This window comes from Scylla paramamosain, chromosome 2 (genome assembly GCF_035594125.1).
Source record: "Scylla paramamosain isolate STU-SP2022 chromosome 2, ASM3559412v1, whole genome shotgun sequence".
NCBI lineage: Eukaryota > Metazoa > Arthropoda > Malacostraca > Decapoda > Portunidae > Scylla > Scylla paramamosain.
In genome coordinates, this window is record NC_087152.1 from 10,297,501 (window position 1) to 10,312,500 (window position 15,000).

Consider the following 15,000-nt stretch of genomic DNA (forward strand, 5'->3'; position numbering starts at 1 on the left):
GAGAGAGAGAGACACACAGAAAAAAAAGGCAATTTATTTTCTGTAGGCGTGAAATCCATCCGTTTCTTAACAAGAGTTGACACAGCCTGCCAGTGCCAGTATCAATACCTGACTGCCGCTCCATTAGGCCTATACGAGATGCCATGACCAATATAAGGACTGCCGTCTCATTTTTTTATGCCTCCCTCCCTCCCTCCCACCCACCCACCCTCCCTCGCTTGTACACCCGAAGTAGGGGAGGGGTGTCTTTATGTCTCATTCTTTTTCTATAGCCAAGGTCGGCATGTGATCAAGACACACTGTAGCAGCTGTAGAGGAGGGGAGGGAGGGGAATACAGAGAGAGAGAGAGAGAGAGAGAGAGAGAGAGAGAGAGAGAGAGAGAGAGAGAGAGAGAGAGAGAGAGAGAGAGAGAGAGAGAGAGAGAGAGAGAGAGAGAGAGAGAGAGAGAGAGAGAGAGAGAGAGAGAGAGAGAGAGAGAGAGAGAGAGAGAGAGAGAGAGAGAGAGAGAGAGAGAGAGAGAGAGAGAGATTATAGGAAAGAGTAACGGGAGGGAGAGGAAGAGATGTAAAGAGGTGGCTGATTGTGTTCTATGGAAGAGTAAGGATAGGAGGAGGAGAGGGAGGCATAGAAGAAGAAAAATAGAGGGAGAGAGGGGAGGAAGAAAGAAGGGGTGAAGAGTAAAGGAGAAAGAGGAAGAGATGTTGAGGTGGGGATAATTTTGCTGTAAGGGAGAGCAAGGAGAGGGAGAGGAAAGGAAGTACAGAAGTGCAGGAAATCGTAATGTGGGAGAGTAAGAGAGGAGTGTTGAATAACTTTGTTGCGTGGAAGAGTGAGAAAAGGATAGGGAGAGAAAGAAAATTAGAGCTGAGGTGAATAACGTGAGAGATTGTAAAGGAAGAGAGAAATAGAAGAGAGGTGGCAAAACTACGAACTGTAAGAGTGTGAAAGGGAAGGCAAGTAGAGGTAATTGAACAAATTGACACAAGTCGCCACGGCAAGGGGGTCATATGGTGGCGTGAGTAAGGAAGGAAAAGGTTGAGAGAAACAGATACCTAAGAACCGTCAAATGTTCCCATATGAACGACAGGTGGACGGTTCAACGCCCCTCGGAGGACAAGCAGCTGTTCCTCGACGCGCGGCACTGCAGGGGCGGCGGGGCGTCTTTGGCCGGGGGCGTGTTATCAGTGTGTTTCTGCTGCGGCGGGGGCGGGACTCCCTGTTGATACTTGGCGGGCCTCATGAGGGCGTGCTGTTCGCCTGCTGTTGCAAGTTGGTGCCACTCGCTCACCAGGTCAGTCACCCCGCCCGCACGCACCTCGTATATAGTTGTAAGGCATTTTTTTTAATAGCTTTAGATTGCTCAGTCGCACCTCATTCCTGCCGCGCTCCTCCCAGTCTGGTGGATCCTTGCCAGCGGTTTCCCGTAGCTCCGAGGCTTAGTCACACTTGAGGTATTTTGATATGTTGATCGCGCAGGAACGGAGGTGTCTTTGGGCCGCCTAGACGATCCTCTTCTGGTTTAGGTATTTTCGTGAGTCTGTAGGTGAGTTTGTAAGATAAGTAGGTCTGTGTGGGTTTCTTTAGTAATGCTCCAGTTTACTGCCTCGTCTCTCTTTTCGTTCCTTCTTAACGAACGGGAAGTGTAAAATGCTCGCCTCTCATTACTCAGGCAGGGACATATGATCCAATCCTTTGCAGCGGCGCATGACGTTAATCAGTCGCCCAATCAAATGAATAGGTAGGTATGTTTTATAAAGAGACTGCCACGTGTCGGTCTGGTGGCTTCTTGCAGCTTCCCTTATTTTCTTATGTTCTTATATGTTCTTAATCTCATCACACAACGTTCATCCTTTCTGAGGTGTATAAATAGAAGAACAGAGGGTAGTGTTTGAGTCATGTTGTAAAGTGGGTCTGTTTGTGTTCTAGTTACAATGCTACGCGTATCACATCCCATACCACGGTCTACTCTTAATAGCTGCAGAGGCTTCACGAGGTGTGATGGGAGGCCCGTCGTCACACCTCATCCCTGGGCGTTACTTGGCTCAGAACGACGCCAGATCGGGTGTGACGAATGACCCTTCACTGCATTGCCGAGTGAAAGGTTACTCGTCATTGCTGTTTCCTCCTAAGCTCGTCGTCCCCATCGCCCTGGCATGGCATCTTCTTCTATGCGACTTTATTGTTTTGGATGATTTGTGAGCGCTTCAAAACTAACCCGGTGTCTTATTTATGTACTTTTCTTCAGTTTATCGGCTGCTTAGCGCATCAGTCCGTAACTCAACGCGACAGAGACATACATCAACTTGATTTATTTGTCCTGTCTTGGTTACCCGCTACCCCTGCATCCCTACTCCTGCCGACCCCATCTTCCCCGCGTGTTACGTCACCGTCCACCATCGTGTTGGCCCTCGCTGCCTTGTCCACATCAAGATACATTTGCCTGTCACATGCTGTCAGAGCGATGAGATCCTGCTTAGGTACGTCTATGTTGAGTACTGGTTGTTAAGGGAATGTACTGGGGCGTGTGCGGCTGTTGCGAGGTGGGTATTGAGCAGTGACGGCGGCGCGTGTGAAGGTACGAGCGGAGCGGCAATGGGATGACTGTGGCTGGAACAAAGAGGACAGGAAGGAAGGGAGATAAGTGCTAATCTATCACGCAAAGAGTACTCACCTCGGAGGGGATGGCGGTGGTGGTAGGGGAGTAGACAGCGGTGGTGTTGGGGGAGGAGCAGGAGAGCTGTCTGGCACGGGGGTGGTGGGTGGTGGGGGCGGCGCCATAGCCTCCATCCTCCTGCTTGATGTGCCCCACCCCCGGCCCACCCTCGCCCGACCCACCTCCACTCATCATGCACACCTGCCGGGGAAGAAAAGGGGCTCGGTAAGGCACATGAAGAGCGCACGTATGCACACACACACACACACACACACACACACACACACACACACACACACACACACACACACACACACACACACACATACGTTCACGCTAATCATCATAAAATTTCTCAGTTACAGCGAACATCGAAAAAGTAAACACAAAATTAGACCCCGTTGCAAATCGTGTTTACGTACGTCTGTCTGGTGAGCTGTACGGACGAAGCTACAATTATTTATGACACAATATTTTAGCGCTAATATGCAAATTAGGCCGAGGTGCTCAAAGGCTTGTACCAAAACGAGACGCAATGAAGACGTAAACTTTCAACAGCACTCCACTCATAAAACGAGATTTGGTCCCAAGCACAGGCGGGTAAACATTTACTTTCCGCGGCGTGAGGATTGCCTGAGGGAGTGGGACAGGTGTCGGGGGCCATTAGGGGCGTGAGTGGCCCGGGCAGTGTTTGCAACTCGCCCTTTGTGTTCTGCGGAGTGAGAGTGGCAAGAGAGTGATAAGACAGACAGAGAGGTGGCCCCGGCAGCTTACTTGCAAAGCCTGCGGACGCCTCCCCCTCCCCCACCCTCTCTCTCTCTCTCTCTCTCTCTCTCTCTCTCTCTCTCTCTCTCTCTCTCTCTCTCTCTCTCTCTCTCTCCATTCCTTGCCGCTCTGTACATTTTTTTTAACTTCATCCCTGAGATGCTTGTACTATTTTGGTGTGTGTGTGTGTGTGTGTGTGTGTGTGTGTGTGTGTGTGTGTGTGTGTGTGTGTGTGTGTGTGTGTGCGTGCGTGCGTGCGTGCGTGCGTGCGTGCGTGCGTGCGTGCGTGCGTACGTACGTGCGTGCGTGCGTGCGTGCGTGTCAAGACTCCCTGTATTTTGCGTCTTTGCAAACCAACTTAAGTGGCGGTAATTCCTGAAACTCTTGCTGCGAGACGTTAACGAGAGAGAGAGAGAGAGAGAGAGAGAGAGAGAGAGAGAGAGAGAGAGAGAGAGAGAGAGAGAGAGAGAGAGAGAGAGAGAGAGAGAGAGAATATATATGAATCGAGGCAGTGTTCTAGGAAGAGCAATCGTATGTCGCGACGCACAGAAAAAGAAGGAAAGAGGAGTAAAATGAGAAAAGAAAACACCAAGAGTAAGAGAAGATTAGGTCACGGTGGAGAGAGAAGCTAGAAAAAAGCAGGAGGAAGAGGAAGAGGAAGAGAAGAAGGAGGAGGAGGAGGAGGAGGAGGAGGAGGAGGAGGAGGAGGAGGAGGAGGAGGAGGACAGGGACAAAAAGACCATCAGATAAAGGAATGAGTCTTTTTGAGGTACAATTGTATGATAATATTATGGCAGCGGTGACCTACCTGTCTTCCCTTCTTCCAGCCACCACCGCCACCTTCCCATCCTCACTTTTACACTCCTTACATCCCCGCCAACCACCCGCACCACCTCGCTGCACGTCCACCTCTCGCCTTCCATACTTATCAACACCAAGGCACATCTGTTCACGTCACTTAAGCACTTGTAAACGCTCTGCTGCATGTGTTACCAATAGGCAGGTAATGTATCATAGCCTTTTCACTGCCTGATTTTTTTTTTTAGCTGTAATCACCTTTAACTTTCGATATCTTGATTTTATTTACTTTTTAGACAAGAAAAGAGAAGTTTAACATCATTTTTTTTCCAGTTTGTTTTAAGTTAGTCATTTTTACAGTGCTATAAATGCTAAAGGACGGCTGTAGGAGTGGATGGGTCAGTACTCCTCAAAGCCTCGCCTCACCATCTCGTACTTGCCGTCGGTGAATTAAATAGTCGTGGTGTGTGCTGAGAGAGAAGCAACGTACTTTTCTTCCGCGTCACTGTTTATATGTGCGTCACCATCCATTCTTATCCCCTTCTCTTCTTCGCCCTCGACCTTTTCGCTTTCATTCTGTGCCTCCATGCCATCTTTTTCTGTTCTATTCCTCCTCCTCCTCCTCCTCTTCTTCTTCCTCCTTCTTCGCATCCTCCTCCTCCAACACAAGGCACATCGTAACTTCAGGAAATTCTTATATATTTACCTTCTGGCACCTGCTCTTGCCTTCTTCCACACTTGAGCAATTATCATCCACCTGTTTCAGTGTTGGGCCTCCATTTCTCTTTCTACAGCTTCCCCCCGCCCCTCTCTCTCTCTCTCTCTCTCTCTCTCTCTCTCTCTCTCTCTCTCTCTCTCTCTCTCTGTGGCACACACATGAGCCATTGAAAACATTTGCTCACAAACATCCGCACTTATCATACAGGTACATCGCCCTCTCTCTCTCTCTCTCTCTCTCTCTCTCTCTCTCTCTCTCTCTCTCTCTCTCTCTCTCTCTCTCTCTCTCTCTCTCTCTCTCAGCTTTATTATTCCCGCTGCTGTCCTCTACTACATCCTACGTTTAGTAATAAGGAAAAAGATTTTGTTGTTGTTGTTTTTGCTTCTCTAGAGGGAAAAGAATTGTTGGGTCAAGATGGTGGGAAAGTTTTCACCATTATCCTCATGCGTATGAATAATTTGCCTTTCTCACTCTTCCTCTCCCTCATTCTTATCGCCTTTCCTCCTCCTCCTCCTCCTCCTCCTCCTCCTTTCCTTTTTTTTTCTTTTTTTCCTTCTCCTCCCTCTCCTCCTCTCCTCTCCCTCTCTATTATGCCTTTCTCACGTTCCGAGTTACTTTGTGCCGCCATAATTTCTTCGCCACTTCCCTCCTCCTTTTCTCCCCTCCTTCAAGCCGTCACGCCTTTGGTAATGTCTTCCCCTCATGTTTCCCCTCACGTCTTAAGTTACATACAGTCTTAATAGAAGTGTTTCCATGTTTTTTTTTTTTTTTTCTCTCTCTCTCCTCCTCCTCCTCCATGTCCTAGCATTCGCCGTGTCTTCCTCGTCTTTCCCTCGTGCTTCACTTAGGTTCCGTCTCAGTGTTTTTCTTCCTTTCCTCCTCACCTTTTTTCTCCGCCTTGGTCCCACGCCCTCCCCATCCCCTCCCCCTCCTCCCCCGCACGGACGTTTTTCTCCCACAAGTGAACCCCGCATGGAGTCTTCCGTGGAGTTATGCGACGGCGTAAAGAAAAGCAGAGGGAGAGGACGGGGTGTGGGAGAGGGAGGGTAAGAGGGAGGGACATAAGATATTACTGTTGTCCGGTGCGTCCTCCTCATGACCGCCAGGCAGGAGGTGTGTGGTGGCGGGAGGGGCGAGGGACTGCAGTGGGGGGACGGAAAAATCTTGTGAGGGTGGGGATGGATGGATGGCTCTGGGGAGGGAGGGAGGGAGGACTCCAGCTGGTGTTCTCACTGACTCCCATTGGCTGCTGCGGGGTAGTCTTTGTAAAGGGAGTCTCAGAGGTGAGGGAATGACTCTTGTGTTGGGGACATGAGGGAGGCGAAGAGAGGGACGGCTGGCCGCGGGAACTCGTGATTGTCCTGCCATACGGAGTGGTGTTCGTGCTTGTGGTTTTCACGTGAGTTCCTGTAATTCGTGTCAGCGAGACTTGTCGCGACGGTCCGCAAGAACCCTCCCGTCCACCTTGGTGGAGGGGCGGCCTTCTCTTGGCTCGTAGCTTTCATTTGGGGTGGTCTTGTCCCTGCCGCGCTTCCCCGTCACGAGAGGGTGAAGCAGAAACCCGCTGAGGAAGCAAGCAAATCCCTGTCAAGGTGGCGGCGGGCCCGGCGAGGCCTGGTCAGCACGAGTGTAATTCACATATTCGTTTCGCCAGCGGCAGTGAGGGAGGAGGGAGCCATAAGGGCCGCTGACGGCAGGGGTCGATGCCTTCCGGCAGAGTCCCTCCTCGCCACTCGGGCACTCCCCACTGAAAATATTGATAAGATTTTACAATTTTCGGGCAAGTCAGCAATTACAGAGAGGTAGATATGTGCGAACAGAGGGTAACCTAATGACGTGGGAAGATGTCGCGCAGCAGTATTGCCTCGCGGCATATGCCTGTGATCACCTTCACCTGTCGCTGGGACACTCAAGTGACGCACTTCGTACGAATGTATTTGGAAGGAAGTTGTGTTTCTTCGCGGTCTCACAAGCCTCATGTATTGACTGTGCAAGCTTTTCTTCTGGTGATACGACAAAGATATTGTCAGAGTCTAAACCTAAAATTGTGTTCTGCCCAGGCCTCGGGGAGCTGCGCGTCCCCAATGGGAGGGTTGAGGAAGCTCCCTCAGGCTGGTTCTTCTAGTTGGTCTTTTGGGGTTCCCGAGTGACTCTGTGGCGGCCATTCGGAGCCCGCAGCACCAAAGCGCTGCTCAAGGGCTTTCGGGCCTGTTCAGGCATTACTAAAGTTAAATTTACAGTATTAACGTTGTTCAGACAGACCGCAGAAGAAAAAAAAGTTGTGGTCATCTGGTCAGGGGAGGATGCTGGATTCGGTCAGAGGACGGTGTGGTAGCGAGTCTGGGCGAGGCACCAGGTGAACCAGCGATGCCGGATTATCGTAACCTTTATTGCCATGTTACTTTGAATGCTGAAATGAACTTGGCAGCTGTTGAATTTATAACATGCATTACACACACCTATAAAATAAGGTAGTTGAACCAAACCAAAGTTGATTACATATCTTAACCTGAAAAAGTTGTCATGGTTAAAAGCCTCCTGCCTGCTGGCGGCCATTGAATGGGCGAGACGGTGGGCTGAGGCTGTCGTGCCTGCCATCCCTAAGGAACAGCTCTTCAATAACTTCTTGGTGTGTTTGCAAGATACGGCTTACAGCGTCGCGGCGTTGAAGGCAGCCTATAGGTCTTTACGAGACTCATCGTCGGTTTGTCACAGAATAAGTTTATGAAGTTTAAATCCTTAGTAATGTCAGTGATGAAGCGCCCTGACGATGCTGATCTGCCTGTCTTCACACAAGCATTCTGGCTACGTTCCACAAAATTCAGTTACTGATAAAAACTATTACGTATAGCTAAAAATACCATTCTAGGATGACTTCTGATTGTTGGTGGCTGAGACAGGGCGGCCTGCGGCTGGATAGCGGCTGAGACAGGACTGGCTGGTTGGCGGCGGGACGGGGCGGCTGTGGCTAGCTGGCGACTTTGATAAGACTGTCTGGTTGGCGGCTGGGACTGAGCGAAATGATGGTGGTTGGCTGGCTGGCTGGCTGGCTGGTTGGCTTGTTGACTGGCTGGTTGGCTTATTGGTTGGCAGGACAAGCGCGTGGAATGAGGCTGGGTGACCTTTGACCCTTAGCTGGTGCGGAGAAACCCTTTAGCCTGACGAGACCGGCGTGTGTATGTGTGGACGTGACCTGCCCGTCCTCTCCAGCGGACGTCAGGGACAGGTTGCTCTGTGGCGCGGCGGCATCCAGAGAGCACTGCCTGTAGAGAGCGACATGGTCGGGCGCCACACCACCGCGAGGCCATAAAGTGATATTGACAGGGCCGTCCGTAAGCTGTCGGCGAACGGAAGACGCGGGACCCTTCTTAACTTGACCCGCCTTCGAGGTTCCGCCTCCAGCCCTACTGAAGGAGGGCTCAAGTCAGCGCGGCGCCGCACCATCACACCGATCCCCACGAATATCCACTGGCTGCCGGCGGCGGACTACATTAAGGAGCGATAACCTATGCTTGATGAGTCTGTCGCTAATGAGCATTCCGCTGCGTCCTCTAATTACGCCTGATATACTAGGCCGTTAGGATGCAGCTGTTAAGTGGCTGTAATTCACTTGTACTACAAATGAATTTTTACAGCTGTTGTGCAGGGCTGGGTGGAGTTAATTCTGTCGATGGCAGAGCTTAACTTTTTCCCCAGTGTGAGTGTGGTCGCGCCGCCAAGTGATGTATAGCGCTTGAAAGTCGCCTCATTCTTCTCACGGGGCTGGCGGGGAAGTTTGAGAGCAATTTTTCATCAGGAGTTTTCCCTGTCCACCACATATATACTACTGCTACCCCCACTTCTCTCACTCCCACAAACGACTCGCACAGAGTTGGTTCTTCCTCCCCTCCTTTTGGTTGACACTTGTGCCCATCAGTCGTTTGTTGTCTGTGTAAACTACCACGGCTTTTACTACTACTACGCTACTACTACAACTACTACTACTACTACTACTACTACTACTACTACTACTACTACTACTCTCTCTCTCTCTCTCTCTCTCTCTCTCTCTCTCTCTCTCTCTCTCTCTCTCTCTCTCTCTCTCTCTGTTGTTCACTCTCTCCGTCGCTCACTCTCCCTGGCTCACTCTCTCCCGGCACTCACAACCCTCTCATTACCCTTGATTATTACGACGCACTCTCTTCATAAAATTTCTCTCTGTGTTGGGAATTCCTTCCAGGGATGCTTTTTTACAATTTTATTTATTTATTTTTTTTTTATCATTTCTTGAATTCGATTTTTCTTTCGTAATAAACGATGCCTTTCACATCGCCGTGTCTGAATTTTTTCCTACTCTCTCTCTCTCTCTCTCTCTCTCTCTCTCTCTCTCTCTCTCTCTCTCTCTCTCTCTCTCTCTCTCTCTCTCTCTCTCTCTCTCCAAATGTTGATCTCCATGGTTATTTTTATCATCGTTCTGTTATTGGTGACCTGGTTGGTAGCGGAAGACATGCACTCGTTTACAGTTTCTGGGAGTTGTTGTGGTGGGAGAGGAGAGCTTGTCTTGTTTGCCCTTCCTCGCCCTGTGGACCGTGGCTGGCACCGCCGTATTGTATTACACAGCCTTGTTATTCTTTTAGGTATTAGCGTCAGAGTGGGCCATTCGAGAAGATGAAAAAGGGGACGGAGGGACGTACGCCTGGGGAAGGAAGAGAACATCTGGTCCCACGATGGCTGACCAAAAGCCTCGAGAAGGACGAGTCCTCTTCCTTATCAGCGTGTGAGGGATTCTATGTCTCCTTTTCAAGGTTAATGAGGTCTTTTGTGTCAGTATTACTAGGATCCTTTTAAATAGTTCAGTAACAGCTGACGTGATGGCATGGGAGGAGCGGAGATCACAGCTTCGAGGTGACTAGAGCCCCGCGAGTTCCATCGCTGCGGCATCAGGAGGGAAGGCGTCCGCACGTAGTAACAGCGGCCAGGAAATGCCGTTCTTGACCCCGTCAGGACACACAATTTCCAGGAACTCCTGTCTCGTCTGGTGTTCCCTCCCCCCACGCCCTTACTCGGCGAGCCCGCAGCTTCGTCCTTTTCTTCCTACGCACATGCTCATACGCCGCCCCCGCCACCAGCCAAGGCACCCCGGGAGGCCCTGGGCCTGAGCCATTAACATGCTCCGCCAAAGGCTCACTACATCCCATCACCTCAGCTGCAAAATATAGCTACGAATAAGCAACCATCGCGAGATCGCCAGACAAGAGGCCGACGCGAGACTGGGAACCATAAATCTGTGCCCGAGTGAAGGATGCGAGGCGCAGTGCAAATAGCGCCGGTGAGGCTCACTTTCATGTCGGCTTCGAGACTTCTTCCTGAGACACTCCAGCTCAGCTCCCCGGGTAAGCGTGCCTCCCTGCGATACCCTCCCGACAGCAGCCTGCCGAGGAGCTGCCTGCCTGCCTGCCTGCCGGGCTTCGCCTCAGCCCGGCACCCGCTGATCCTCGTCAACCACACTCTTTTTGGTCTAATGGATGTGAGTAGTTCAGGAAAAACCGAGCCATTTTATGAGAGCAGGTGCAAAAACCGGAGGCTGCTCAGGACGACTCGACGTGGAGCGTGTACTGGATTCTACATAACCACCACCACCACCACTGCCACCGCCACTATCAGAATCTCATGTTCCACCACCACCACCACCACCACCACCACCACCACCGCCAGAGCCTGCACCCCGCCGGCTACTCCCTCGCCGCTGGGTGTAGACGGAATTAGTGGAGTTACGCCCCTTGACGTCTCTGAAGCGATGATACCACGGCTCTCTCTCTCTCTCTCTCTCTCTCTCTCTCTCTCTCTCTCTCTCTCTCTCTCTCTCTCTCTCTCTCTCTCTCTCTCCTACTCACTCTCCTGAAAGGTCGACAGTCAACACGGGACTCAACACACCCTCATCGTATCTTTGTAGTTTTATTTGATGTTGAAATTTCCCTGACAATCTCAGCCACTTTTACTTTCCTTTCATCTCCCTCATCGGTATGGCGGGAGAACTTTCATTGTCACTGGAACTCTGCAAAGAGTGCACTACAGCAATTCCCTATCAACTGTCTATACGTAATTCCTTTCACATTCACAGCTAGAACTTCTTATAGCTATCAGAGTTCATGTACATCTGAAAATAAGAGATGTTTGGCACAGGAGCTGCCACGTGTAGCCTTTTTTTTTCTATGTTAGAGGGGTACTGGCCAAGGGCAAAAAGACGAAAAAAAAAAATGCCCACTGAGATGTCAGTCATAAAAGAAAGATCAAAAGAATCATCCAATATTCGAGAATAATTGTCTGGAAACCTCTTTCTTGAAAGAGTTCAAGTCATAGGATGGCTTCTTGTACCTTTCCTTATTTTCTAATGTTCCTATGTTCATATATCTCCTCATAGTCTCACCACAACTACACTGTCTTCACACAACGAGCCAAAAGTACACATCTCCCTCCTCCTTTACTCAAGAACACGACGTCGAGAGTCTGGCAGTTAGAGAGAAATATAGTCGATGTAGTGTTTCTCCTTTCTTGTATACACGTCGTGTTCTTTTATTTCTCTTTCTTTTTGTAGCATTACGTGCCGGTGCTTTCTCTCCCCGTCCACCCACCTTCTGCAGGCCTCTCGAGCTTTCGGTTGATTGGGTGGTAAACAGTTTTTGCTCCTGCTTGGGCCGTAAAAGTCCGGAGGAAGTTATTGCCATCGGTGAAGCCTCGAGGACGGCGCGATTTGCTATCAGGTCAGGTGCTTGTAGTCGGCGATTGTTGTGCTGGAGGGCGGAGGCTGGCGAGGAGCGAAAGGAAGTCAGGAGGAGGAGGAGGAGGAGGAGGAGGAGGAGAAGGAGGAGGAGTAAGGAGAGAAGAAGACCCAGAATCAGAAACAGAACAAGAATAAGGGAAAGAAGAGAAGGATGAGAGCAAGAGAATAAGGGAAAGGGCGGTGAGAGGGAGGAGGAAGAGGATAACGAGCAAGAGGAGTAAGGAGAGAAGATTCAGACTCAGAACCAGAAACAGAACAAGAACGGAAAGAAGACGAGGACAATGAAAGACGAGAAAGAGATGTAGAAGAAGGAGAAAAGAGAAACTATAAATATGAGTGAAGAGCAAAGTCTAGGGAATGAAAGAGGAAATTATACATCTCATCATCGTTACGCCCCAGATTATCACTCATCAGGCGCAGTGAATTGGTTCTTGTAGCGGTGCGTTGATCAGTCTCCCATTAGAGTTTCATCACGTCCAAATAATCCCCCGGCAAGATGTGAAGAAGCGGGATGAGAAAGAACACCCTGACTTTGATGGGAATATTGTTAAGTCCTCTTTCTCCTTCCCTCCCTTCCCTCCTCGCCGCTCTGCCTCCCTGCCTCCTCGCCTCCTCGCCCCACCGCCGCCACGAACAGTGAACAGGAAGGAAGATTTGCTCCGCTACTTAAGGTTAACTGGCATGGTTGCTTCGCTCTTTCGGTTTCAGCTGTGCTCTCTGTTGTTGCGTCTCGTGAATGACTGACGTTATGTTGTTGCTGCTGCTGCTGCTACTATTATTGTTATTACTACTGTTGCTGGTACTTTTAGTACTACTGCTGCTACAGCCACTATTAGTACAAGCTCTGGGACGGTCACGTGCAGGCCTAATGACTTAATGCAGTTTCCCATATTTTCTTACAATTTTGTTTTCTTACGTACTACTACTACTACTACTACTACTACTACTACTACTACTACTACTACTACTATTACTACTACTACTACTACTACTACTACTACTACTACTACCACTACTACTACTATATGTTAAAAGATCAGCAAATATTTCTGAAGTAAAATCATCACTTGCTTCCGATGATACATGAATGTTCTTGCTCCACTAACTCTTCTTCACTAAGAAAACATTAAGAGCAATTTTTTTTTTTTTTTCTGTGTTGTAAATAGAGCTTGTCACGTCTTTATTTTCTGCTTCTCTCTCTCTCTCTCTCTCTCTCTCTCTCTCTCTCTCTCTCTCTCTCTCTCTCTCTCTCTCTCTCTCTCTCTCTCATTAATTGTGACGAGAGGTCATGTCTAGCTCTCATTTTATTTCTTATTTCTTATTATTCAGCACTTGGCTGCAGAGCATTTCTACGTTTCACATTTCTCTTTGTTTTGCATCATGGCCTGGCGGGCTAAAAATAACACGGCGTTTATTCTGCCACATCTCCTGCTATCAGATAGATCGCTGTCTCTTAGTTATTGTAGCAGGCACACGGGCGCGCGGACGTTTCTGCTTATTTGTGTCTGCATCTATCGGCTTGATCGAAAATGTTGTGTTTGTTATTATCTTTATTGTTATTGTTGTTGCTGTTATTATTATTGTTATCATTATTATTATTATTATTATTATTATTATTATTATTATTATTATTGTTATTATTGTTATTATTATTACTATTATCATTATTATTATCATTATTATTATTATTATTATTATTATTATTATTATTACTGCTGTTGTTGTTATCGTGGATTGAAATCTTAGACCTTTCAGTTTTAAGCCGAGTAACAACAACAACAACAACAACAACATTAACATAAATTTAAACTACCAATTTTGCAGCTTGTTACAACGCTGCCTTTCAAGCCTGTAAAAAATAACATCCTTCTCTCTCTCTCTCTCTCTCTCTCTCTCTCTCTCTCTCTCTCTCTCTCTCTCTCTCTCTCTCTCTCTCCCAGCAATAAGATATCTATGTAAAGTAGCGTCGCGAAACTGATGCATGATGATTGGTGGACGGAGGATGAATGAGTACGCAGAACAAAGGGAACAAAGCCAAACTGTTTGTCGGCGTTGTCAGCAGCGGGCGTAACTCCCAGTCGGTCTAATGAGTATTCCATCATAGCAGCAGGGAGAAAAACGTGCCTTGCTGCCATGTGTGCTGCTGACCCGGGTGTTTATCGAAGCATTGTAACAATTTGCTTTTCCATTATAAAGTTTCATGACTAAAACAATATGGACGACTCAATTGTTACAAGGGAAAATCGGCGTGAGCAGAGTGTGACCTTGACACAAGGCCCTGGTTAGGCGCCGCTCGTCCTCTGAAAGTGAGAGGTAGACGGCAGGGAAACTTTCATTTTTTTCTATCCTTTATGATCCCCAAGTCCTTGAACAGCGGGGAAAGCGGCAAGTCTCAGCATCTCTTGGCGTCTACCAGGAAGGAAAAATAAAACTTATATAACGAATTGCCTTGAAACGAGTGTGTGTCCGTGGGTCAGGAGACAAAGAGGTGCAGGTGTTGTGGTGCACCTGTTTGGGGGAAGAGGGGGGAATCTAGGAAAGGTCTGGGTGCCGGAGCTGGCTGAGTGCCTCCAAGGCCTGTTTTTCCCGCCTGACTTAAGCATCTCGTCTCATCATTTTTACGTGTACAATTAGCTTATATAACACGTCTCGGCCACTTTAACTGTCTATTATGGCTTCAGCTTCGTGTCACTGGAAGCCTTCTGTGTCTAAATTAAAGCACACAAAAATCTGTCTTACTTTGAACTTCTCTAAATTTGGTTATTTAGACTCAGACTCCGTCTGTTTCCGTGTCTAAATCAACGCCCACATGAACCATGTTTTAGTTTATACTCCTCCAGACCATAACAAATTCATTCCGTCTGAATTATTATATTCTACGAGTCACACTTTTAACTGGCCTTGTTTTGTCTGCGGACAGTCTAGGTTTAGCCCTTCCTCCCCTCAGCTGACGGAGGGCGGTGCGAGTGAGGCTTGGAAACTAACGTGTCAACAAGTGGATGTCATCACCATAATAAGAAGATCCGTGTGTCTGTGTCTGTCACTCGTGCGATCTTTTGTTGTTTCTCATTAATTTATTTTATTTACTAATCGTTTACCTCCTTTGCCAGTATCAAAGAATCTCACATCCCATTCACTCCACTCCTTCCCACCCACCGCCACCACCATGCTGCCTCTAGTCACAAGTCTATATTTTACTCCCACCCACATGCATGTGCACATCACCACACGGCCTGTCACTCCCCACGTGCTGCCCAGCCTCCCTCGTGCCTTCCCTGCACTGCCTCACACCCACACGCTTCGGC

At 48.8% G+C, this 15,000-nt stretch overlaps 1 protein-coding gene across 7 annotated transcripts in view; it reads right to left on the reverse strand.

The window, feature by feature from the left end:
• Positions 1-15,000, reverse strand: part of LOC135109731 (steroid hormone receptor ERR2-like) — a 258,702-nt gene that overhangs the window by 45,981 nt on the left and 197,721 nt on the right. For all 7 annotated transcript variants that reach the window (XM_064021320.1, XM_064021315.1, XM_064021319.1 and 4 more), the window contains one exon: positions 2,673-2,855. In XM_064021320.1, the coding sequence (XP_063877390.1) occupies positions 2,673-2,855 (183 nt within the window). The remainder of the gene's footprint in view (positions 1-2,672; positions 2,856-15,000) is intronic.